The sequence below is a fragment of the Aythya fuligula genome, chromosome 5 (genome assembly GCF_009819795.1).
Source record: "Aythya fuligula isolate bAytFul2 chromosome 5, bAytFul2.pri, whole genome shotgun sequence".
Taxonomy (NCBI): domain Eukaryota; kingdom Metazoa; phylum Chordata; class Aves; order Anseriformes; family Anatidae; genus Aythya; species Aythya fuligula.
Window position 1 is genome coordinate 9,136,831 of NC_045563.1, and position 27,772 is coordinate 9,164,602.

Sequence of the window (27,772 nt, forward strand, 5' to 3'; positions counted from 1 at the left end):
TTTTTAATATGCCAAATACTCCCCTCAGATTTAATCCAGTTATTCAGTGCACCAAGTGGCTTGTTAGTCATTGTGGACTTAGTTTATAAATCAAGTAAAGCTTAAATATAGCATCCATCCCTAACACAAATGCACTCATGAAGATGACGCCAAGAAAAGGAATAGATCTAGACCATTCAGTAGGACAATGTCACAAGGTTAAGCCACATGAAAACAAAATTTAATTACTGTATCTCCAAGCATCCTTATGCTTAAATTAACTCATATAAAGGATGTACGTTTCACAGTGCTTGTACTAATTAGCACTTACCAAGCACCTTTCACGAGTGCTTTGCAAACATTAAATAAGGTCAGAAATCTCATTGCTCTTCCATAAGAGCACTCATAAACATGAAGGGTAGAGGTTCTTCGTGTATGTTAGAGCAAAGACTGCAGGACTTGACTCACAGACTTCTGAAAAAATAGTGTAAAATAGGTGTGGAAGTTTTCCTAATTGCTATTTTACAGTTTGAAAAACAGTAATATAAATTAAATGACTTGTCAAAGACCAACAAAGAAATCGTGGCTGAATTCTGGATTCATACTTTTTTTATTAGATGTTAAGTATTTGATTAAGGCATGAAGCTATAGTCTGTGGTGAACCAGGTAGGAAGAGACTGTACTGCAGAGAGAGGTGTAAAAATTCTGCCCTACCAGCAGCAACACATCCGTAAAGAGTTAAATTAAGTGCATGCTATGTGCTTATGCCAGTACTTTTGCAATTGTTTCTTAACACAAATGGTTTTGAACATGAGCTACACAAGATAGATTTTTGTTTCTCCCTATCTCTGATGCAATGTTATTGCCTTGTATCCTTTGAGTTACTATCACAGAAAAGGGATTATTTTCACACACTCCATAATGACATTACTGGTTGTGATGCCTTTTTCCACAGCCTCAGGGAATGATACAAAAATATTGTTATAGCTCTCTGAGACATATATAGAAAAGAAACAACTACTCTGAAAATTCCAGTTATGGAATAACTCAGCTTCTAGTGTATTCTTTTTCCTCTACAAGAGGTAGGTCTTTTTTTGAGAGCTCTTGCAATATAGCCATTATAGAAGTTCCACAAAGAAATCCAACCTTCTTGAAGTTTCTGGGGACTTCTCCACGGCTTCTACACGTCTGAACCCTGGCTGCCATATGTCATCCCCTTCTATTATTAGGTATTACATTTTGCTGAGGAAGGTCAAAATGTGTGAGGGGTGTAAATACTGCAGCAGTCATCGTTAAGTCATGCATTGATTTATTCTTGGAAACATAGGAGCTGTGGAAGCAAGTGTGCCATACAGAGCTGCAAGTCCCAAGTTCCTCAACAGATAACTACAGTAAAACTTTGGAAATTACTATCACTGCATTAGCAGGAAGAAATATCTCAGGTTCGCTGAGAAAACGTGTTGCTTTGGCTCCACTCTCCCCATGTGTTTTGTACCCTGAGGACTTTTCCTTCTGTCTTCATTCACTCCTTACGTACTGCATAAAATGAAGACTGCACATCTGACAGTCTCCACAGGGACTGCCTGTTAGTACACAGGGTATTTTAAAGAATTATTAGGTCAACTTTCTCCAGCTTGGCCCCTCTGCAGATGTCACTTCAGTTACTAGAATAGGCTCTGTGATAAAAATACTTTAGCTTCTCTCCATACATTTTAGTGGGCTCTTAAAAAAATAGTTATATAAAAATTGTAGATAATTGTATTTGCTTTGCTTTGTGCAGTCAAAAATACCTACCTAAGTTTACTGTATTTTATAAATTGAAAATCTATATAATCCTACACTCTAAGTACATGGTGTCACTTTTATTACTGCCAATCTAAAGACACAGACTTTTAACACCTGAAGAATAAATGCAATGTTCACAATTCTAAAGTCACCCAGTAACTGCTGGAAAAGGCTTAATAGCAGCTTCAGCAAGAAGGAATAACTCTGGATGTCTTTGAAATAGCAACATGGCTCAAATTAAAATATATATTTTCCTTATTTTGTTATGCACTTTTTTTTTTGATGATGGCCACCAAGTAGATTTTACAGTGCATGTACTGAGACATTTAAGATAAATAAAATGGTACAATGCAGAATATGTATTTTGTTTCTATTCAATTCCTAGAAGAACATGTTGGTTTTACGTAGCATCTCCATTTGAAGAAGCAGCAGCAAGGAACAGATGAACACTGAACTGTGCTTCTCATCACTGAAGTTCTTCCTTTGTTTAAAACAGCTGGATCATTGACTCTCTTGATTTTCCAACTCCGACCCATTTGACTAGGGAGGAAAAAAACATCTATTAGAAGATTTACTGAGAGTAAATACAATAAATGAATGGTAGTGTTTTATTATGCTTCAAAACAAACTAGCCAACTCTATGCTGAAATACATTGCTGGGAAGTTTTACCATCCAAAAATACTTTACTTCTGTTGCATTAGCAGACTAGATGCACAACATACTGCATTCAGAAGGCACAAAATAATTAAAGTGTTGCAGATGGAAGATCTAAGAGAAGGTCAAGCCTGTTTGTTGCAGGTTTAACTCTCACTGTCTTGAGTGATACGTTGTATAGCTAAACACCTGTTAAAATTCTCATTTTCCCAAGTGGAAGAATTAGGCTAAATAGTCATGTACCCATTACACATTTATCTCCTTACACCGAGAAGTGTGGAAGAGGGCCAAAAATTAAAATTAGAGAGTAGTCTATGTTCAAACAGTGATGCAGTGCAGGAAGCAAAACGAAGAGACTAGTAAAGGAAGGACATTAGACTAACTATGCACTGAAGCATGGCGCAGAGTTTCCTAAGTTTTCACTGTCAGCACTTTGCCAAGAACAGTATGTGTTCATCTTTCCTCTGCATAAATTCTTGTCAGCAGCAGCTTGTAGTTGCTTGCAACACTGCAGCCTGGAGAACATCACCCTTTGTACCTTCTTGGCAAGGTGTCATTTACCATCATCAGCCTAACTGCAGACACTTCCATTACCTCTTGCCCAAATCAGGCCACTCCCTGACTAATGAATTGCATGCATTGACATAGCTTTTTGTGTATTGTAGCATCCTCATGTGTATGTCTGCAGGAAGATTTACCCGGCACTCCAACGTGGTTTTCCACACATCGGATGTAATTCTGGGCCTTGGGTGGGAGGTCCTCCCATTTTCGTGCACCAGTTGTGTCAGTCTTCCACCCAGGCATTGTTTCATACTCTACTTCCACCTTCTGTAATATCTCTTGATTAGCTGTGGGTGAAGAATTTTCATCACAGTTGAGTTTAGTTACTCCACCTTAACAGAGCACACTTACGGTTCTTGACCAATAAGATTTTTTGACTACATTTAAAAATAGATAAATGAAAACAAACAAACAAAATCTCACAGGATTTTTAATGGTTGGTTAGTTAAATCATTCTTAATTTAGATTAATTTTTGTTAGTTGGGAAGATAACTTTCATTCAAGAGGACCCAGTAATCCAGTTTCCTCTTGTCAAAACCTCAAGATGTACTCTATGTTGTCAGTAAACTACAGCAGTATTCCTGAGGAAATAATTTACTTGAAGTTTAGAATAGTTCCAATTTTGGTTCAGATTTGCACACATGCGCATAATAAAATTTCTACAACGGGGTCTTAAAAAAAAAAAAAAAAAAGAAATCAAGCCTGACTTCAAGAAGCAGTCTTTCCCAACACATACAACTTAACAGGCAGGAAAGAGAAAAATTAACATAGATATTTGATAGCATACCTGGAAAATATGGAATTCTTTTCCCACCCAATTTGTAAGCAACACCAATTTTAATCTCATCGAGGACATCAAGAATATCCAGCTTTGTTAAGGCCAAACTGCACAGAAAAACATTGGTTAAAGTCATACACATGATGAATATTTCAGTCATCTTCCACTTCAATCCCTTGCACATGTTTTTTTGTTTTGTTTATTTGTGTGTTTTTCCCCCTAGCTCTGTATTTAGAGATCCAACTCAGGCAACTCAGTAGCAGAAAATACACAAATATGAACATTATTAATTGAATTCATGCCTCTGGGATGAATACACGACAGAGTTACTAAGATGCATTTCCAAATGCTTGGCTGCTCATACAGGTGCACAGTTTTCAGTTCATTGTATTAAAATGCAAATTGACTGTTTAAAAGTACTACTTACTGGATTTATTTTGGGTGTGTACATTGGCACGTCACTTTATGTCACCAACAGTAATTAATTCTGTTATTCTTCCCAATTCATAACTATAAGACAAGCTTATTTACTAAATTACACTTTTAAAACAGACTTCACATGGTTTTAGATGCCAGATTATGCTTGCATTCAGTACAGTCAGGAAGATCTCAGTCTGACTTCCAGTACTCCAGCTGAGCTATCTGTGTCATCAGTTTAATGAACCTTTTCCATCTTTTGAATGACCACATTGGAAGACAAAAATGGAACCTCAATAAGACATCATAGAAGTCACTGATTGGAATAAAACTGCATTTTAGAACTAGTCAAATCCTCTAGAAACAATACACCAGGCCTTGACTGATTGTGAATAGAGAAGGATTTGGCCAAGTTTATGCACATATAGCCCATGCTGTATGTGTCCAGTAAGTATACGCTGAATGTAATGATTAAACAAGACCAACTTTGGGGAAAGAAGCAACATAGAGCTAGTTCTTCATCTTTTTTTTTCCAAGATTTTATCTCCCCTGTTTTTAAGCATCAGAGTTACCAGACACAACACTTCTGTTGATGGAAGTGAAGTGACTGTATATAACTGAAATGGAAAGAAATATAATGTTTTCCTAAGAAATATTCCAACATAAACAAGAGCTGCTTTAACAAAAAGCAAAATATAAATTCAAGCAAAATTAAAAAGGATTTAAAAAACCCTTCTGAGAAATTAATGAACAGAGATCATTATACATATTGTTTCATTTTAGAACTAGCAGCATAAACAACATAAGTTAAGTCTCAGATTATGCAATACTGAAATGCCCACAGTAACGTATCTGCGTACATGAACAATTTGTCTGAATGCAAAGAGTAAGTCTACACTTTATATGAACACAACTGTAATGCAACTTCTTCTGAAAATACAGATTGATAATCAGTTTTAAATTAATGGCTTACCATAGTTACCAGCATTAGACATAAGCTAGCCTGATGGCATTATAGTCTAGACCAATTCCTTTAAACATTCACTTTTCCTTTAAAACATCCATTCAAATTATTTTATAATTGAAAATATATTTCATCAACCAAATAAGTCACTCAGTCACAATTAAAATAACAGCTCAGACCATTAAAAGCAGTATTTATAATACAAAATGAGAGTCCATCTTTCTAGGCAAAATGAATCTGTCCCAGCTGTGGCAGCTACTGTACACTGTGTGATCCCAACTATTTCACTTAAAGAGGTAATGTGTCTGAATGATGCAGAATGGGTCCTACAAGTCTGATCCACTGGAGCCAACCAAAACTCAAAACCAATTGTTTTTTAAATAAGCCAATAAGAAAGCACTGGATCAAGAATAGTAGAGCAAACAATTTGTGCAAAAACTGTTATATCAATCCAAACTACACTGGTCATCTGATGCAAAAGCACATCAGATGCAAAAAGGTCATCTGAAGCAAAGTGAAAACGTATGAAAAAGAATCGTGTTTATGATAATGTAAAATCACTCAGTTTCGAAAAAAAAGTCTAAGGAGATAAAATTATTATTAGCATAAAGATGATTTTCATTTGCCCACTGTCAATTATCGTATCATTAAGACAATTTTCAGTTGCCCACTGTGAATTATTTCATTGCTTAAAATGTAACACTTTACTGACTTATATTAATGTTACCTACATATTTATTCTGCGAAGCACAAAATAATCACTTCCAAATGTAGCGCAAAATCTGTGATGCTTACGCAGTGAATCCGTTGATCATATGAGCATATTTCAAAATGACAAGATCTAACCAGCCACAGCGTCTCTTTCTGCCTGTTGTTACTCCCCATTCGTGGCCACGGGACTGTAAAAGATCTCCAATTTCCTACAAAAAGACAGGAAGAATGATGATGGTATTTCACTGAAAAATAGCAAGGAAAGAAAACAAACAAATACAAACAGATAGCAAGAAAAATACAGTTGTTTAATCCCAAGGCTTTTTTTGTGGGAAAAAAAATAAATATAAGAAATGAAAAAAAGTTTTCTTAGAATGTGAGTTTCTTAGTTGGATAGTAAAGCCCCTCACACGCTAGATGTTTATATTTCCATCACTAGTATTTCCACAATACTTATTTAACATAACTATTTTTTCTTTTATGAGTTTGCATTTATATTCTCAGTCTTGTCTTTTGGCATCTATCGCTTTCAGGGGCAAGACTGTACATGTTTGGGACAGACCAAAGCTTGTACAATTTCTAGGATAACAGATGCTTTGTTCATGCCTAGAGCTCCCAGGTTCTACCACAATATGAGAACACCAATTGTTCCATTTGGCTTGGCAATTTTTACAGCATGGAAAAAAAATTAAGAAAACTTCACATTCATGATCTATAAAACTAAAGGATACCATCAATTCATTTGCAGCCATTAGAGAATGGATTTTAGTGACTACATCTTTAAATCAAATTCAGATCACTGACCTGGAGAATGCTGTGTGTATGGCTCTAATCAATATCCTGAGCTTTCTGGTTTCATGATAATGAAAATATAATAGAGAGTTTAAAAGATTCAAAATCTGTCCCCCTCTTTTTATTGATGAATTTGTGCATGACTGGCTGACACATACCAAAATTATTCAGCAAATCATATGGAACAAAGGCTGTTAAGCTCATAAATTCTATCTTGTAATTTAAGCTTTCCTGAGAGGCACTGACAGCTCCAGTGTACAACAAACCCACTGAAATGCACCTAACTAGACTACATACAATGATGAAATCTGTTTTTGTATCTTTCACTGCAACAGAACTGTCACTGCAAAATAATGCCACCACGATTGTGCTTCTCTCCTCTGAAGAAAAATGCCTGAAGTTTATCAGGCAACTCCTGTCTTCATGATTGCAACAGCCTAGCATTGTTATAGAGCTTATTTATTTGGCAGCATACCCTTACCCCTTGAACTTACTTCTTGGCAACTGTATATATTACATTTTGTAACAGTAAACCTACATTAATCTGCTCAGTGGGGAAGGCTCCAATTCCCACCCGAGTAGTATACGCCTTCACCACGCCATACACATCACCAACATGCTGGGGGGGAATACCAAGTCCAGTGCATACACCACCTACAGTGCAGTTCGATGAAGTCACGAAAGGATACGTGCCTGTCAGAAAAACAAAAACAGCAGAATCCTGTTTCAGCGATTAAAAGAAACTAATACTGACTTGCCTTTATGTGAACGTTTTCCTTTCAAGGAGGTTTTTGTCTGTATATTTGGCTTTAAAGCTGAACTGAAATAGTAGTCAAAGGGGAAGGTAAATCCTCCTTACTACTTGCCCCCACTTTGCCCTAAGAGAACAAGCTAAGCTGTTCTTTCCCGAATTGCTTCCTCTTGTAGCGAATGATATGTATTTAGATTTCTAAAGCTCCATAGACAACACCCCCACCCCACAAATGAATGACTTTTTTCAGTCAAATAGCTGACTTTTCCTGGCATTTTTGTATAAACATGTTATTAGTGATCAAGAACATCACAGCCAAATAAGAAAATGTAGTACTTTCTTACACATGAGGAATCAAGTATGTGTGATCTGCTCCAATGCACAAGTTGTTTTGCATTCATCCTTCGCAGCTCTCACTGAGGACTGCCCACAAGGGAGGAATTTGAAAGCATCTCAGTACTACTTCCATCAGACACTCGATCTATTATAGGATGCTGTTGCTGTGTAAAGCTTTTTTCACTGCCCTATGTATCACAGAAAGTATTTCTGCAACATCTGCAGACAGCCTGGTGTAAAGGTCACAATCTGACATTCCCAGTGCCCTACACAAGTAGCTCTGTGTATCCGCTGCGAATTTTCTACACCTTAGGAGGCTAATCATGATCTCTACGCTGTGACTTTGGATCAGAGCATCTCTCCAGTTCTTTGTTTCGCCATCGTGGAGACTTAAGTGGTTTAATTAGACTTTTGGTAAGAGAGCAGAGCAGAGATCAACTGAAGAAACTAGGCTTACAGGTTATCTGCACTGGTTTAATCCTCTCTCCACAGCAAAGGAATTACTCTCAGCAGTGCTGCAGTGGGTTAGCTGCATGACATGGTGCACAACCATTTAGAAGTGATAAAGACAAGAATATCTAAGAGTGAAATTTCTGCCCCACTGGAATAAAACTTCAGTAAAAATCAATATTTAAACCCTCAGCATTTAATCCTATTAATGATACAAACTCTGTCTTACTGTGTTTTACTTTTGGGAGATCTGATCCTATTAAAGATTATTTTGTGTCTCTATTTCCCTACTGTTTACAAAGTAGATATAAACACAAATCAAAATAAAACTAGACTCTTAGGAGTTAAATCGAGTTTACAGTTTAACTTACCAAAGTCAATATCAAGTAGTGCTGCATTGGCTCCTTCAACAAGAATCTTCTTTGGGGAGCCATGAAGAGCTTCATACATAAAATATACGCCATCTCGAACCATCGGTCTTATTTTTTCAGCATATCCCTGCAAATTTGAGTGTAAATGTCAACTTTCCCAGATAACGCTACCTGAATGGCTGGAAGGAACACTCTGATCACTTTTGAAAGATGAAACATACAGATAAACCCTAATACACCAGCTTCACTAACTGTATTTTACCTGAAAATTTCAAAGATTAGCTTATAGTCTATTACAAACAAATTAATATATTGAACCAGTCATATAAGAAAACACAGTTTGTTCTGGCATTGGAATGCCATAATTTCTATACCATTTCTGTTCATGAAGATGATGTATACCTACCTCATTTTGTTGATGGACTATAATCTAGACACACTGACAAATAATAGAGACTGGGACTTACAAATAATACAAGCTCCAGAGGAAAAACAGTACAAAACAAAACACTTCCCATGAATGTTAAAAAAAGTATCTTTAAAGGTAGGGTATCAGCACTGAACTAGTAGCAGACAAAATGTGGGGAAGTTAAGAGATTTTTTTGGTATCTTCTATCCTTACATATTCAAAGATGTTTTACCAGTGGCTCTTCTGAATTTGTAACACAGATTCCACAACAATTCTTTAGTAAGTATGGAGGTCCTTCAGGTAGCCTAGATCAGTCATTGCCAGAATGAAACCACTAACTGCAAGCATCACTCTGCATTCTACTGACTACAACACAACACAGTTATTTGGAGTTTAAAAAGTAAAACGTTGTATGAGAATAATAATTACATAAATTACGAAATATATTTTAATTCCCACAACAGAACATTCTATTAGGAAACAGTTGCTTCTACTAAAAAGGTTTTATAACATGTTATTTCCTTATCATACACACTTGTCATTTAAATTAATTAGTTTAATAGCAATAAGTATTAACTAACTAGTTTTTTTTCTATTTTCAATTTAGAGTATTTTTTCTATGGTTTCACTCAAAACTGAACAAATATTAAGTGCTATATTCTTACCTTTAGCTTTTTCAGTTGTCCTTCTATATCTATTTCCAATGTTGGAAACATTGACTTGTATTGTTGTGCCAGATTTTTGAATCTGTAAAAATATTTAGAATCATATCAATGAAGAACAGTCTTTAAGTTACTGTTCATAGAACCTTTGTCAAGATGTGAGGTTATATTATAAACTGTATACATTGACAGTTATATAAAGAAAATACACAGAACTTTGATACCTCAACCAGTGCATTTCCCAACATATAATACTATAATTTAAATCACAAAAACCTGTGAGAAGCATAGAAAATACACACACATACATTCTTTCCAGTTTCTTCTCCTTCTAGATAATTTATATACAAAATTCAGACACATTTTTATAAACATCTCCTTAAAAGTAAATCTGCCAGCCAAAATATACAGCTAACATAATATTTAGAAATGAAAATAGTTGTACCTTGAAGAAAATTCATCAAAGTCAGAAAGGAGGTCACAAATTCGAAGACCTGTTCGTGCAGCTTTGGAAGAATATGTTGGTCCAATCCCCTTCTTTGTTGTGCCAATACTAGTTGAAAACAAAAACGAAATATGTATTAACATATGCAAAAATATTTTTTATGCTAACTACTTTGTTAAAGCTCTTCAGTATTCTATATACTGGGCAGAAGTTCTGAGACAAAAAAAACAATCACCAACATTCTATAATAGTATAAAGCAAGTTTCACGCTTCACTGAATTTACATAAATATTGCTAATATTTATGGTATGCAGTAAAACATTAAGCCTTGGATCTAGCTGAAACAAGCTGAGTTTAGTGTGTGTGTATATACAGATTTTAACAGAGCAATGATTTTAACAGAGCTATGCTATCCTGTAGTACTACTAAGTCCCTTCCTAAACAGGAAAGAAAACAAATGTCATTGTCACAGCTGCAGCACAGACTATGCTGTATACAACCAGTTTGTGAGTGATGAAACTCAATTCCTATGGCTTTGATTCCAGTAGTCTTTTTGAGTAAAACTCCATCCAAATCATTATTTATACCATGCATATCCTTGTGAACTCCTGTTGCAGCCTTTACCTTGATGAGGACAAAAATGAAGCCGCTTTCCTATCTGCATGCCTATTTTCATGTGTATTTTAGAAATATATAATTTTGAGACCTCTGTATGTTAAGATTGGTTGAAATGGTCCAATGGGATCAACATTAATAGGTGACTAACCTATTAATGTTGTGTTATTATAGTGTGTTCACATAAGCTTTTGTTCTTTCAGAAACCAGAACAATGAAGTATGAATAGTTACATACTGTGTAAGATTAAAATAGAAACTACTATTTCCACAAAGTATAACTGAATGTACAGTAAACGATTACCAGCATAGTATCTAATCTTGCCAACACTTCAGACCTGATTCAAAAAGCATCACTAGTTGATATTAAAGAGGATTGGAAGCATCGCTTTAATGCAAACAAGATTAGAGGATTTGTTAGGAATTTGAAAATGTCTTTATATGTTGTAGAGAACTGGGAAATGGAAGTAAGAATTTATATCCTCAGTAGTATCTCAGAATTCATACACTAAAATATGTAGGCACAGAATAGACACGCAGAATTAGTAAAATCAGCAAGGCTCTTTATAGATATATTGCTTTTCTGTTTTCCAAATTATTATTAATGATATGAAGGTGCTGAAAATATTTACTTTTTTCCTTCTTGTGCTTGACGTTGCACTTCCTGGAGCCCATCTACTGCCTGGTGAAAGTCAAACACTGCAATGGAAAACCAAACAGACATAACTGCAGACCAAAGGAGAAAAGCATTCTTTAAATCACAGACATCTATAATTTTAGAACTAGCTTTGTTGTCATTTTGTTATTAACAATAGTTCAAGGACTTCTCACATGAAAACAAATCTAGTACTATGAAAACGTATAAAGCATCGTTCTTTAGCAGGCACAAATTCTGTTGTTTCAGGTACACAACAGAATGAAGACATATTAGATGAAATGCATGGCTGCTTTGTAGAGTAATAATGTAGTTCCACCATAACTCACAAATGGTTGCTTAGCTTTCCTTAACCTTCAATCACCACTTACCTATATGTGCTCTATCTGATATAATCAGTCTTTTCTCCCAATCTTTTAAACCTGTATAAAAAAAAAAAAAAAGTATATATAAAAAAAGTACAATTTCTACAATTTCAGATGCTCTGATTGGTTGAACTTTGAGATCTACTTTGAGTTTTTCCTCTCTTTTTTTCTAGCTTATTTAGTTTCTGAAGAGTACTGTAGATAAAATGAGTTAAATATAAGTGACTCTCAAATTTCAGCAATGTTTTTGGTAACAAGCTTTGCATTTTCTGTTTTCAGCTTTCCCACGTTGGTATGGACTAAGTTATTTGTTCTTCCTGAACACCATAATGCTATGGCTTACACACAGTTCTTGAAAAGATTAATCTAGTTTATACAGAAATAGCAAATTAAACAAGGATCATATATGATTAAACACTTAAACTTCATTTGTGTCTAGAAAATAGAGAATTTACATAAAGAATCATAGATCAATTTAAAATGGAAGAGAACTCAGAAGGTCATCTGCTCCAAACCCTTGCTCAAAGCAGGACTTTGTATTCACCTGGGGAAACAGGGACGAAGAAACTCTTGGTTAAATCATTACCCTTTGAGGTAAAATGGAACTTTGCAACACACGTAAGGATTTTATTTTCTATCTGATATAGTTTAAAATGTCACATATCGCTATGAAAACCCATGAAAAGATTACTTTTGAAAATCTCTTTGAAGACTATAACACAATTTTGAATGCTGTTCTCTTCATTATTTAAAATCCAGAATGTTATCGCACTCAATATTTATGGTTATAAACCAAGGCTTAATAAAAAACCTCAACCTGGCTGACAATGTCAAGCAAGGTTAAATTACATGATACAAACCTTTCTTCTCATTCTTTTCAGCTTCTTCAAATAGGCCTGGTAAATGTATAACCACTCCGTTACCTTTGGGAACACAAAAGATTTATTTTAAAGCAAGCAATAAAATGCTCATTCTTAGGATGCAAGGCATGCAAATACTCGCTGTCTGAAATTTTATTTAAAAAGGAAGACTAAGTTTCTCACATTTCTCACTATGTAATCTTAAGCAATTTTTTTTTTTTTGATAAATCTTCACTTTGGGTAAGCAGCTGCAAGTCTGCTAAGATCAGAAAGAACAGAACTTGCTATTTTCAGGTTTGAACATAGGGCCTGATCCAAAGTCAGCTGACTAAAGCAAATTCTTTTCGTTGTTTGTGGTAGACTCTGAACAAGGAATTTAGTTGCCATTGTTCACTGATGAAAGCTCAAAGAAGTCTGCGGCCTTATAACACTGACAAGTCTGTGTGACAATATTTAAATTTTCCTCAGTATTCATGCATTTATCTCAAACCAAACTCAAACCAGTACTGTAATACATTAGCAATGCCTTTTCCCTACTATTGAGCTACAATTTAAGATCCACAAGCAATACAGAACTGATGAGATGTGGAGGATTAATGATATAGTGGGCTGAAAACAGCTGCTACTTCCTTCTTGGGAACAGAAATATCTGCAAACAGTCTCTGCCTAAATTTAGGGTAACTTAGTTACACTCTTTACTACTTGACAAGAGCGTAAATTGGAAAGCCAAATACTATGCCATACTTAGCAGAATGAAACAAAAAACAAGTTTCATGTATTTCAAACATCCATTTGGAAATTATCAAATGGAACAAAACAAAGTACAAATCCATGACTCACTGAAATACACTCATTTACTCATTTCTTGCACATTTTGTACATATTTTTTCTTTTGGAAAGGATCATAATTTTGGATAAGTCTAAGCTTTCAGTTTGTCTATCACTTAAATAGGAGGCAAATGCCCAGTAATCAAAACAAACTTTTTAATGATGCTATTTGCATCAAATATCATTACAGTGAAATGTAACATCGGCTTTGTAATGTGAACGAAATATATACATATATATATACATAAAAGACTGGATGATGACCTTCCAAGCAGAGCCATATATCTTGGGGCCTATTTCTGGGAAGTCAACACGTGGATGCCAGGGGTACATAATATTATTTATTTAGCCTATTCAGTTGTTTTCTGTGTTCTCAAAGTGTAGCATTTACATTTCTGAAATTATGACAGGAAAAAAGAAGTAGAAGGCAGGATCCAAGCTTATAACAAAGTATAAAAAAAGGACAACATGATGGAAAGAGGGGGATTCTTAGTTTCTTTTCTAGGAGCAGACTATGTAGAATTACTTCATATTAAAGCAGCAGTGAAATGAAAAGTCAAACAACCGAAGCTAAAGTGAATTCTGTTTTTCTTTGCTTGTTTTCTTTGCTTATAAACTGTGGTTGTAGCTAGCTGCTCTTAAGTATTATTTCATTAAGTAAGTTCCAAATTTGTCTTACCAATAAAAGAAATTGCCTTTGGATTAATGATGCCACTAGGAAACAGGTGGAAATCATATTCTTTCCCATCAACAACCACAGTATGACCTGCGTTATTACCACCCTGGAACAGAAAGAAAGACAAGGTTAGTTACCCTATACCTTCATTCTAAATGCACTTTATTTACACGTTTATGTCTTAGGTCACTGTTTTCTCCACCTTATAGTTTCTTGAGATACAGGAGTATTGTAAAAAGGGCTCAGACAGGAGAATTATGAAGCCAAAAGATTTCTGGCATACCCACAGAAACCCACCCTTTTCTGTGCCTGGTCATTTCTTTGGGGTTAAGCCTACATCTCCCAAGATTTCCTTTTGAATGGAAGCTCTTCTTGCCCACTAAAAAAAAAAACAAAACAGCTGCCACTTCTCTAGGTGCTCAAGGTGGAAAAAGCAGGGAATGTGTAGTATTTGTAGCTTCACAGAGTATCCCTGTCATCCCACTGAAAACCACCACCACACCTTTACAGAGCCTGCTGTGATTCTTAACTTGGATGATCATCTACCACACCTGAGAGTGGAGTTGTTATTTTCTCAAGAAAGAGATTTTTACCAATAAGGCTTTAAAAGACAATGGTAAGACACCATAGACTTGGAAAGACATGAATAAGTCAAGGTCATGCCTTGATTGAAACTAAAACAGCAAAGAACTTTACAAATTAAACATCCTGTTTTCTCAGTAGACATAATGCTTGCTGCTGTTTTGACAGTGATGTAGCTTTTTCTTCTACTGATAAGGTTGGGAAGCCCGACTGCTTGTCTGCTCTGGTGCTACAGGACTTCCTTCTATTTTCTAAAACGATTACAAATTTTAGTGGATTTGATATGAGGTCTGAATGATGTGGAAGTGTCTGAAATGAGGGCGTCTACTGACACTGTTCCTGGTAATTTGCAAATAATAAAGAGTGTTGGCTGAATAACTGGGAATGAATGTGGGAAAGGACACTCATTTATAACAATTAAAAACATAACATTTGTCCAGTGTTTCATTTGCCCATTTGCTTGCATGTAGCGTACAGGAAAATAGCAACTAATGTTCCTTTCAAGATGTGTGTATATGCTGAAACACAATACTAAAAAAAAAAAAAAAAAAAAAAAAAAAAAAAAAGATATGGATTACCAGAAAGAAACAAAACTTTTAAAGAAGTAGGGATGGAGAAAAACATTAAAAAGAAATAGTGCCTTTATATATGACAAAAGTAATTATCATGTTTTGGAAGATGTGAGGTCAACAGTGAAGTTTAAAAATATACCATGCCAAAGGAGACTATCAATTGCATTTGATTTAGCAAACATCTGGGTAGATCATCCTTTGGCTGGGAAGGACTTTAAAGGGTCTTGCTAATGCAGAGTTATAACTTGTCCAGAGAATCCTGAAGAAAGCAGAACCTTCCACAGTATTTAGCTTGCCTATCAGATATAATAAGCCAGCTGTAGGAACCTGAATCCAGTCACAGGTATTGAGCTAACCTAGCAGGCTAATAAATCATGCAGGAGACTCCTCTTTACATGATAATTAAAAGGCCAGAGATTGGATGGATTGTAGTGATAGAAAACTAACTTATTTTATTATAGAGGTATGGGGCTTAAGAAAGAAGCTAGTAACTATTGAGACAATGAGCTTTCCTTTCCTGTTTGTGTATGGAAGGCGGCAAGATGGAAATGAACTCAGTCTGGTTTAACACTGATTTAATCTCTGCTATAAACACCAATTGTCATGCTTCCTGAGAAAATGGGGAACCTGGTTCCTTCAAAAGTCTTTGTTGCTACTAATACTATAATTATATTCTGCTTTTGTTCATCAACAGGAAGATGAACAAATGAAATCATGGCTTGAGGATCCACCATCTGAGAGAAAACCACTCCTAAATTATAATCAAAGTGCTTTCTAAAATACTAAAATTTTAGAAGCTGGGATGTAATGGTATTAGAATGTTTAGGAAAGACAGTTTATGATTTTCAAATGTTTCCGGAACAACTGAAGCCCAAACAAATGCTGTCTCTTTCTTTAGCAAATGCTTAAAAAGGGACATTAATTTTAACTTCTTAATCAATCGGCTGTGAGAGCGGGCATATATAAAAAATGCTGAAGCACAGAAACATCAGCAGATATATATATATATATCCTGTAACTGCCAGAATCTTTAAGCCACTTTCAGTCCCTCCAGACAGATAATATAAATGAAGAATTCTGTGACAGACCCTACAAAACAGCACTTTTCTAACCCAAAGCTAGAGTTGACAGCCCTGGAACTGCTTTTGTATGTTGCTCACGTTCATCTGCATTTCCTGAAGAAATGTCTTCCAAGTATATGTTTACAGCTGAATTTAACACATTTCTACTAATACAATTGAAGTGATAGCAAAGCACTGAATAGTCCAACAGACATGATCAAACATCCAAAACATAACTGGTCTGATGGGATACTCTCTAATTATTACCTGGTCACCTTAGTAAATTAGGTATCTTTCTCACCATCTCATCATCTCGTTATATCTCATTATTTCTCATCATCTCATTAGATATCTTTCTCATATTGAATTCCAGAGATATTCTGATGACATATTGCCAGTCTGATAGCTCAGATGTTAGAGACACCTACTTCTTTTCTACTTTTATCTAAGTTCTGAGAGCCATGTTTTTCTAATGAAGTATATATAAGGGGAACCTGAAAGCTTGCATGGACTTAATCGGAACATTACACGATCGAAGGCCCAGAGATCTACCTAGCACACTGCACTCAGCTCTGCATGACGAGCTTCTGTTTAATATCCAGACCCAGCTCATTGAATCTCTCCTGTGAATCACAGTACAGTCCACTGGTCTCACTTGAATTTTATACAGCTTCCAACATTTGCACTTTTCTAGGTCATATCTGCCTTGTGTCGTGATTCTGAAAAGCCTTCTTTATTGATGGGAGTGTTAAGGTGACAACTGACAGATTAATCATCAGTGCTACTTTGGCATCATCTATACTGTGAAATCACAGTATGACCAGAAATAAAATGGTTTGTGTTATATTCCAAAATCTGGGAGGCATGAGCATTCCCATTAAACTAGTAAGGTGTGGGGAGTTCTGTGCCCCAAAGGAACCATTAAGAGAGCTGCTGAAGCTTCAAGAAGTTGAGTGCAACGAGGATGACATCTACAACATTAGTACCCCTTCAACCTGAAGCCTTCCTGCAGCAATTCCAACACGTTTTGCAGCCACCTGCACCTCTAGCTACTACTAAAACTGTACCAGATGCAAGAAACCTACTAGGTGCACTATAAAGACAGTCCCTGGTGAGGCCTCTACGATGAGATTGGATCGAGGCTATCAATTACAGCAACAAACACCAGCAATGAAATGGAATTTGAGAACTAGAAAGTATTAAGCATGCTGAAGATAACACGATAGATATCTTACAACAGTCATAGGTGTCATTTAGGAATCTTATCTCCGGAGAACACACAGAAATCCTTCCTTTGTCAGCATCGCCCAGACCCATGAATACTGGTTGACTGCACGGCCATGGCTGTATTCGAGTTTCAGAGCTGAACAATGCTCATTTCTGACCGTATTTAGTGGGTGTTTAAATTTAATCAGGTGCCTAGGGAAAAAATTAACTTTTACTGAAGTCATTCACAGCCTGCAGGAGCATATTAATATTCAGTTTTATGAAAACACCTGCACTGCTTAACAAAGTTTTTATTAACTTTTAAACTCTACAAATTGACGCTCTATTAACAGCATTAAAAATATACAATTTCAGTTTATTTTGTCTAAGGGATCCTCTAGCACCTTGTGCTGCTTTAAGTCATACCTCCTCTTTTCTAAAAGCCAGCAGACCACCAGCGAAGTGCTTTAAATTCAGCAACTTAAAATGCCTGTCATTTCAGGTTGGAAATAAACTTTGATTACAAGATCATGGAAAGAACAGTAACATTGTTTTCAAGCAACAGGAAACATACTAGGCATTACTTTCAGAGCAGAATAATCCTATATGGTGATTTTTTCTACTATATTAGTTTATTCAAAAATGCTTTTCCCATTTTTTATTGCTGACCTATTTGTTATATTGTATTCTTGTAAAGAAGTGACGTACTTTGATTACTGTTCTATACTATGTGAACAAAACCACTGCATCAATGTAATAGCTTCTCAATCTATTGTATCTTGCCAGTTTTACCGACCACTTATTGGTATAAATAATATCTTTAAGGAAATTAATAATTATTATGAACAGGTTGGTACAGGAGAACATGCAGTTTACCTTATTTTTAGTAAAGCCTATGAAAAATATTAAGAAACAAATTCACCTTCCAAAGTGCTCAGACATTTCAAGGCTGGTTTCTGGTTTGATTATTTTTATTTTTTTTTATTTTTAAATCAACTCTTGTACTCTCTGAAGTTGAAATGTCCCCAGGTGTAAACAGTTTCCATTCAGAGCAGTAATGAGGCTGTTCTGTACCTGCAGCAGAAACTCTTTGCTCCCACCTAGCCTCATGATACATGTTTGAATAAGGCAGAAATGTGTTCTGGTGCTCAGATTAATTTCTGCTGCACTTGCCACGGAGCCAATGCGCAAGAGAATGCATTCTGCACATGTGGGAGGAGTGTTTCCTGATGTTTTTCTGGTTTCCACTGGTTGCTGCACCTTTACTTCATGCAGTGTTCCCCACAACGTCTGAACATTGCTTAACTAGCTGGATTGATATAAAAATCAACACAGCTCATATAAAATCCCTTAAAACCTGACCGATGGTCTCTAACTACAACTACAAATATTTATGTTTCTGATGGGTCCCATAGCGATCATTTCTCTGCCAGTCAACAACGTTAATCAATATCATGGGGAAAATAGAAACTCGTTGTTGACGACTTGCAGCTGGCACAACAATCACTTTAGTGGTGTACCAACAGTACACAAGCCTGAACTCCTTAGCCAAACTGTGTAAGCAGTGAACGTACAATTTGTCATGACCACATTTAGGATAAATAAATAAGAAACAAGCAGGTACGCCAAACAGTGGACATGGAGTATCTGTGCCAGGAAGCACGTGGAGGTGCCTGAACACAGTTTCGGCACACGGGCTGATATGCCTAACGCGATCCTTGCAAGTGTAAGTGGGAATATCAGGTAGGAGTAGGGGGATTGTATTACTTCTCCTTTTGGCAGCGGTGCAACTGCTACTGGAATACTGTGTCCTTGGTGGTCAGACAAGATTACAGAATGATCCCTGCTGGCATTATCGTCTATGAATTTCTAATCTTTGAGTTTCTAATCTCTGAGTTTGAACACCAGCTACAAACCAACAGTCTGGGAGGTCTGCATCTGAAAATAAATGCCACAATTCCCGGCCACCTCTTTCTGTAAGAAGCGTCCCAGCTCTACTAATTCCATCTGCATGAAACTAAAATATTTCTGACATACTGCTGCATCTGCAGGCCAAACACCTCTCATTCAGTATGAAACTGCAAAAAGGCTTCAGTTTTCTTAACTAGACTGAGCAATTTCCTCAGGTCTATAGCATTTCATCCATGATTCTGAATAAAAGAGAAGGAACACCATTACATAAATACTCTTTCTTGTTACAATTTAATGAAACAATGGCTATTTCTAGTTTATAGTAGCAACTGCCTGGAATTAACTTGAATAAATACAGGTGAAGTGTTACCAGTGTAACTGGCTTTTACATGAACTTTTAGTAGTGAAAATCAATGGTCCCTCATGGTACTTCTCTTGATTTATGCTACTGTGAGTTTAGAACATCACCAGATTAAAAAAAATCCAACACAGAGACAAATATAAGGGCCTGGAGCACAAGTCCTGTTAGAAGTGACTGAAGGAGTTGGGGTTGTTTAGTCTGGAGAAGAGGAGGCTCAGGGAAGACCTCATTGCTCTCTGCAGCTACCTGAAAGGAAGGTGTGGGGAGTTGGGGGTTGGTCTCTTCTCACAGGTAACCAGTGATAGGACTAGAGGGAATGGCCTCAAATTGTGCCAGGGGAGGTTCAGGTTGGAAATGAGGAGACATTTCTGCTCAGAAAGAGCAGTCAGGCACTGGGACAGGTTGCCCAGGGAGGTGGTGGAGTCACCGTCCCTGGGGTGTTCAAGGAGAGGTTGGACGTGGTGCTTAGGGACATGGCTTAGTGGGTGATATTGGTGGTAGGGAGACGGTTGGACCAGATTATCTCAGAGTGCTTTTCCAACCTTAATGATTCTGCGATTCTATAACACATTTAAGTACTTTGAACACTCATATCCTTACACATAATGTCACAAAACCATGGGTGTGTGAAAGCTTCTGCCAGATGACTGAAAGTGCTGCCCATTCAGGTTGGGAGGTTGATACGAAGGCTTACCATTTCCCTTACTGGAAGTTTCTTCTTGCTAACTTCTCCAGTAGAACTTCCACATGAGAGCCCCCAGCACATTTCCAAGAAGAGGATCATAACTTTTCTTTTTTAACCAAAGCCATTGGTAAGAGCTGGGTTAGGGGATGATCAGAAGTACACTTAACAAGAACCTGGGGAGCAGGGTTTTTTAAAATTAGAGTGGTGACAAGGAGCTGTCCTGAATTGCAGGTATTCACCTCCTGACACTGATCATCATACAAATCCATAGGGAAACTAGATATTCTTATCCTTTAGTTATTTTCTTTCGAACTGAAATTAATTTTTTTGTCAAGCCAGGAAAAAATAAAATCTAATATGACAGCTAGCTACAACAAAACACAAACTGAACTCCAGCAGTAGCTGTAAAGAAAATGACTAATTCGAGGTATACAGATTGAAAATGCTGGTGGAAAAAGCTTTCTGACTAATGTCAGCAGAATCCTAAAATAAAGGATCACAAAATCACGAACAATCTAGACGCGTCTCCTCATCTTTAGTTCTCTTTTTGAAGAAGTGTAGTCATGTCCCTGTGGGAAGTAATATGACCCAAGGATATGAACATAACTTTTCTTATATCTGTAAACAAGTCAGCAACAGCTAGTGAGTTAGGAATGAAATAGAACAGATGTCATTTCATCTTAATTTTCAGCTGTTTTCTTTCAATGCTTGTAGAGGATAATAAATTTATCAGGTTTTATGAAGGGATTGGAAATTAAGCTAGCTTTCTTATGGAGATTTGGAAACTTTAAACCTGACCTTCTCATACAGTATTTATAATCCTGGTGGTCCTGAGATGATCTCGCTGATACGCAGAGCAGCGGCTGGTTTAAAATAGCAATGTCACCATGTTGTTCTAAAATGATATAGTGTAGCATGTAATTAGGTGTAAGTAAAGTGAAAAATAAAATTTGGTAGCAAAATTTTATAAAGCATTTTACCAGAGAATTTCCGTTTTCAAAGGGTGGTCTTTATTTTAATTAAGGAAACCAGTGCTCACACTTAATGAGCCCTCTCCCTTCTGTGTTGAATAGAAAAATAAATCCTACTTGCTTTTTTGCAGGGAAAACCTACAAATGACTACTTACTATGTATGTCTAAATAAATTCATGCATGCCTGTCAACAGGATTATCAATCTTCACAAACATTACTGAAATCAAACACAATAGTTCTACTGTCACGACACACTCATGGCTCCAAGGTCAGTCCCTTTACTGATGAGCATTAAGCACTGAATAATTAGGACATTAAAGTCTTTACGCACTACGTTATCCTGTAGGAAGAAGTCATAATAAATACCAGGGTTAAATCTCACCTAAAGGAGAGCAACAGGACACATACACACAAACACAGAGGAAAACAGTAGACAACAAGCCCCTGCAACTGCACGTACTCATTGCATTGAAGTGACCTAATTTAAACCCCACTGCACTGCACAGTCCCAGCTGCCCAGGATCAATAGGGACAGTCAAAACATGTGGCTGCTTTGTCCTCTGTCAGCAGCACAACAGAGAAACAGAGGAAGCGTTCCTGTCTCACACCTAAACCACTGAAAAAAAAAAAAAAAAAGGCATTTCTGCCTGTTTGGTTTTCATTATTTGATCACTTGCCCACGGTATATTCCTCTGCATTCCTCAAAGTGCCATTTCTAGTACATATGGTACTTAAATCCACTAGAAAAAAGAAATAAGGAAACTTATGAATGTGCAACAGTTATTTGTATCATATGTTGGGTACATCCTTTACCAATTTTTTTACTAAAAAAAACTACAAATTTTTTACTAATTTTGGGGTTGAGATATCACTGCAAAACTTCCTTATGCTTTACTTACGGCTTTAGCCCTTCTTGGCATTATTTGTTAGCATCCACTACACCGAGAAAACTACTCAGCATCCCTGGTGTACACTGTCTTGGTTAAATCTTTTCTGTCTAAATAACTGCATATTAATCAACCACAAGTGACCATAACCAAGTTTTTCTGTACCCATTTCAATTGCTTTGGCTTTTCTTCAGTATAAAATACAGCTAAAATTTTTGTCTCTGTCTCAAAAGATCAGACGATCCTTTTTAAAACTGAAGCAATTCTTAACTTGAAAGCAAACAGAGATGGGTAGAGGCAATGTTTTAAGAAGTGACTGCATATTGAGTGAAAATTAAAAGCATATTGGCATTAGAAGTTCAACAAATCTAGTAACAACCCTTCTTATTACAAACATTCTCACAAGCTGGTGGGTGTTTTTATTCAATGCCAGTTCTTAAGGGAATGCTGATAACATCAGGCAGATTGTTTCCAGACGTCCAGAAGCTGCAAGTGTCACGGGTCTGACACATCCAGTGTTGGCCTGGGCGGCACGGGAACAGCAGTGCCAAACGATGGCTTGAAAACCCTTTAAAACTCTCAGACTAGTCTCTGTTGCTGATTCAGTGTTACTACCCTCAGTAGGAAGCGAAGGAAAGACATGCATTTGTACTGCAGCTATTTTGCTAATCTGTTCAGAAACTGAAATCAAATCCACTGCAAACAGTGATTTCTATCACAGGGTCTCTGCTAAGGATTTATTAGCAGCATTTTTCGCATCTTTGACTTTGACCTTTTGGAGAACTGTTTTGTCTTTTCTCCCTTTCATTTTCTTTTATGGAATTGTTTATGGATCCTTTTCCTCCAGTGTTTTTCAACAAAGTGTGGAAAAATTTATTGTACAGAGAAGTTTCATTAGAAAAGGCAGAGTTGCTTACTGTCCTTTACAGCAGCAACCCTTAGATACTCTTGGCACTCACCTTTATTATAAAAAAAGAAAGCGTCTTATGAGTAATTTACCATTACTGGCAAAGATGATTAGTACGTTTCACACCTTTTTATGCTATTTCCTCTTCCATTCATATCCACACAGACCCATGCAGTAAATATATTCAGTGAAAGCTTGTTATTACAAATATACCTTGCAAAGCTTCAGCTTCGTTTACAGGAACAGCCAGAACTGTATGGCCAGCCAGCTGCCTTCAAGTAACTGTGACCTTATTACAGTAGTTCTATGTATGATTTTTTGGGGAACAAATGTAATTTAAGTGATGCCTCTGGAGCTGCACTTTTGCAGCTGTGACAGTCAACTGTTTGCTCAGTCACACTCTCAATCAGATCCGTAAAATTAAACGATTAAAAAACAGGCAGAAAAATCTGTCCACAAGCTCTTAGTCTTGAAGGCAGCCACACAATGAAGAAGCTTGTGACATACGGTGTCTGGACAGAGAGCGGTCATTCAAGAACACGCAGTCTGAAGCCATATTTCAAGCAATGCCCGAGCCTCTCATCACTGATATAATCATAATGTATGCAGATTCTTTAAACTTCAATTAGGACTTCCTGTTTTACGACACAATAAAATACTAGAAAAAAAAGTGAATTTCTCTCTTTATGCCTTATTTTCTGGCAGTTAACAGCTTTACAGAAGCACACAAAATCTCTTTCTAAAGCCAATAGAAAAATTAAATATTTTCAGGTGAACTTTGACTTTCCCTGAAAATACACCTGGGATTTAAAGCATTGCATAGCATAATGTGACAGCTCTATGCCCCAGGAGGCCAAAATAAGGAAGAAATATTAACTGTGTCATTGTTCTGTTTCTGAATGCCTTCACCTGCTGAAAGAGCAATTTAGAGGAAAAATGCTCTTGATGTTCTCCATTAATAACCTGAAACCTACTCAGTTCTTTAACAACCTTAAACTGCCTGCTGTTACTCATTTATTTGGAAATGCCTTTTCTGTGTTTTGTTTAGGGGGAGAAAAAAAAAAAAAAGCATGCCCACGTATCTGGTGTTTTTATGAAACCAGCCTATAAGAAGCTCTGTTTTGCATCATCTATCATAATATCCAGGAATCTTTTAAAGTTATTGAAATATCCTCCTTACACAAAGGATGCTTCAGATATATAGGTGAATTGAGATCAATTTCTTCAGGTGAGCTAAAATTTTATATTAAGTCAAACATTTCAGTATCGCTAATATCAAAAATAAACTATGGAATATATCATAATTTTTTGTACTTGGATTGTGTACAAACTAAGTACTGAGAAAAACAGACACAATGCAATCAAATTGAGAATCTTTCATTCATCTGAAATCAGATTCCAAAAACTCAGGGAAATTAAAGATGTCAGGGGTTTAATGTTGAATTTTCTTTATTTAAAACAACTTGAAACTTCCCTTGTGCCTGCAAAGGACTGACTCCCTGTTCTCATTTGCTTGCCTTTCCTCCTGTATCCCAGGAAATATGTAATTTCCTGTGCAGCAATCCAGCTGCAACAGATTTTCTTCATTAAATCAACAAACTAAAAATACTTGAGAAATATTTAATGAAAATTATACTTCCTCTCATAGAAATATTAGGGAACTACTATTTTGAGAAAGCTTTTGAAACTCCCATTTGGCCCTGAGCTTAAATTCTATTCCAAAAGGGGAAGAAAAAAAAAAGCTTTTTAAAATGTTAGACCAAAGAGAACCCTACAGTGATGAAGAATTAGCCTCATTGAGACAATGTTTTAAAAGACATAAATATCTCTCTCTCAGTTATTAGTTTTCTAGTTTTCTATTTCCATTTTGCTTAGGACTAAGACATACTGTCGAACACTGTTTCCATCAGTGTCTCAGACAACAGAGCAAATGGGGCATCAGGAACCAACCTAGTCAATCACCATATTCTAAGACATCAGCAATTCCTGAGAAAACAACTTCTGAAAACTCTAGTAAGGGGAGCCTTCAGTGTTTCTTGATTAAGCAATCTATTCCAGTAGACAAGTGTTCTTGCAGGAAGAAAGCTTTTTCTTAGTTTCCAGGAGGAATGGGAAATAAGCAAGGTTCTGGCCCAAATGCTGAAGGTTTTTGTTGTTGTTGCTGTTTGTTTTTCTACATGATGTCAATAATATGATAAATAAAATCCCCTCAAACTGGTTGCTCCGATAAGATAATCGTGTGCCATTACCCCACTGAGAGAACTCCAGTTAGTACTGTTCACAGGCTAACAAATTTTCAGATACTTACTCCACCTGAGTTCTAACAAAGACAAATATTATAACATTATCTACTTGCATGACTGACTTTGAAAGTATGAAGTATTAAATTATTAAAGAAGCACTTTTTAAAAAACATCTTCTGTATCACCAGATGTGTAAAAAAAGCATGTAAATATTTTAAAAGATTGCTTTTAAGTTGAACAGATTTTGCTACTCAAAAGTAATTAGTTTCTCGTATCTTCTCTTTCAAGTGTTTTACATTCTTCCCTACTCACTAATCCTGAATTTGCTTCTGTTAAATCAGCGCATTGGTAATGCTATTGTATTCTCATATACACGCTGTGTGCATTCGTATCAGTGAATACTGTTCTGAAAAGAGTCCAGAGGTCCTCCAGATCCACCTGCTTTCCATCCATCCTGGTCTCACGGATCTGGAACAGCAAGCTGATCTAGACGTGTTCAGCAGCACATTAGGCCACCTAATCTACCCAGTCTGCTGTTAACACACCAACCCTTGCAGCACACTCATGCACGGAACAGCCCTGCATCCTTCCACTTGTGTTCTGTGGCTGCGCCTGGGGCCATGCTTGTGAGTCAGCTCTCTGGAGGGACAGCAAAGCTGTCTTAAAAAAGCAGCCTCAGGGCATCGCTCAAAAGACAGCCTAAAAAGAGCCAGTACGACTTCTTGCAGTAATAATGGCAAACACATGACTGCGGCCTATGTGAAGTGCTTCTCTGCTGCTAGGGCTTGTAAAGTCCCCAAAGCAATTATGAATAAGGGAAACTCCCAGCAACAACAACTTAGAGGAGGGTGGTAAAAAAAAAGAAAAAAAAAAAAAAAAAACGAAAGAAAGAAAGATGGAAAAGTTGCTATGGCCCTGTTAATACATATTCACCGGCTAACTTTTGCAGGACAACTTCTCCCCAAGGTGATTCAAGATTATGGGAGTTTAATGTTCCAATTGAAAAAGCTTCCTCTGCTTTCTAAATATTTAACTCGCAGGGCAATATTTATTTATGCAATAGGCTTAATTACACCAACGTCCTTGAGTTTATCACCTTATCGGCAGCTTTTTACTACCTATCATATCTGTAGCTTTTCACTACCTACCATGCATTCAGAAGCAATGCACTTCATGGCATATAGCAAGGGAGCTGAAGTAAACCAAGTAATAATTAACACAATCAGATAGCTTATTGAAAGCATTACAGGGCCAGCTATAAGCGGTATTGGCCTAATATGTTTGTGATTAATGTTTTACTATGGTTCTTTTAAAAGTTATTGCTGTTATTTGCGATCGCTCTTGCGGCTAACTTAGTTTGCAGTAAGTGGATTAAGGATTTAGGAACCCTAGCCCTATACCCAATGAAATATCCATAAGCAACGCCAGGGGAAGCGCTCCCTGCTTTCAGGCTGTGCAAACCCTGTACTCTCGCACAACTTTTTGCCATTTTACCCACTCACGCTCCACTCGCGGCTATTTTTAGAAGAAAATTCCAGGCGCTGTGCAAGGACCCGAGACCTGCCCGCCCCGAGGGGCCCTGCAGGGAGGTTTTTACCCCCAAAACACGCCTTTTTACCCCCGGCTGCCCGCCCGGCCTCCCCCAGCCGCGGCCGCCATCTGACACCCGCGGGGGATCTTGTGTCGCTTATCGCCGAGGGTCAGCTGTTTTTATTTATAGTTCTGGGCTTTTTCTTTCCCTCCCCCCGTGGCATTTCCATGCGCAGCCGGGGAGGGGTGAGGGGTAGAGGGGGGGGGAGAGCAGAGGGGACGGGGCGAGGGAGGGAAGGGGCGAGGAGGAAAAAGCAGCGGGGCAGAGGGAGGGCAGAAGGCAGGAAGCGAGGGGAAGGCGGGACGGGAGGGACGGATATAGGGGAAAAAAAATAAAAAAGCAAGGGACAAGGGGTGAGGGGGACCCTCACAAAAAGGGGTGAGAGCCGGCCCGGGACCCACCTGGCACCGGCACACCACGTCCGACTCGGTGGCCAGCAGGTCAACCACCTTGCCCTTGCCTTCGTCCCCCCACTGCGCCCCCAGCACCACCGTCACTTTGTTACCGCCCGGCTCGCTGCGCGCCCGCTTCAGCCCGCCGCCGGGGTGGCTGGTGCGGTCGTTGGACGCCCGGGTGCCCGACATGGTGGCCGGAGGAGCCGCTGCTTCCTCCTCCCTTCTCCTCCTCCTCCTCCTCCTCGCTCCGCCGCCGGCTCCGAGCACAGCCCCTGCCGCCGCCGGCCTTTAACGGCGCCGCCGCCGCCCGCCCCGCTGACGTGCGGGCCCGCTG

At 37.5% G+C, this 27,772-nt stretch overlaps 1 protein-coding gene across 1 annotated transcript; it reads right to left on the reverse strand.

Moving 5' to 3' along the window:
• On the reverse strand, positions 1-27,677 carry ADSS1 (adenylosuccinate synthase 1). The gene is made up of 13 exons (XM_032189150.1): positions 27,445-27,677; positions 14,068-14,170; positions 12,561-12,623; positions 11,707-11,757; positions 11,313-11,379; positions 10,067-10,174; positions 9,625-9,706; positions 8,551-8,677; positions 7,181-7,335; positions 5,935-6,059; positions 3,768-3,865; positions 3,118-3,267; positions 1-2,304 (listed from the first exon to the last, which is right to left on the reverse strand). The coding sequence occupies exons 1-13, from the start codon at positions 27,625-27,627 to the stop codon at positions 2,252-2,254; spliced, it is 1,365 nt and encodes a 454-aa protein (XP_032045041.1). The 5' UTR covers positions 27,628-27,677; the 3' UTR covers positions 1-2,251.
• Between the last annotated feature and the right edge of the window lie 95 nt (positions 27,678-27,772).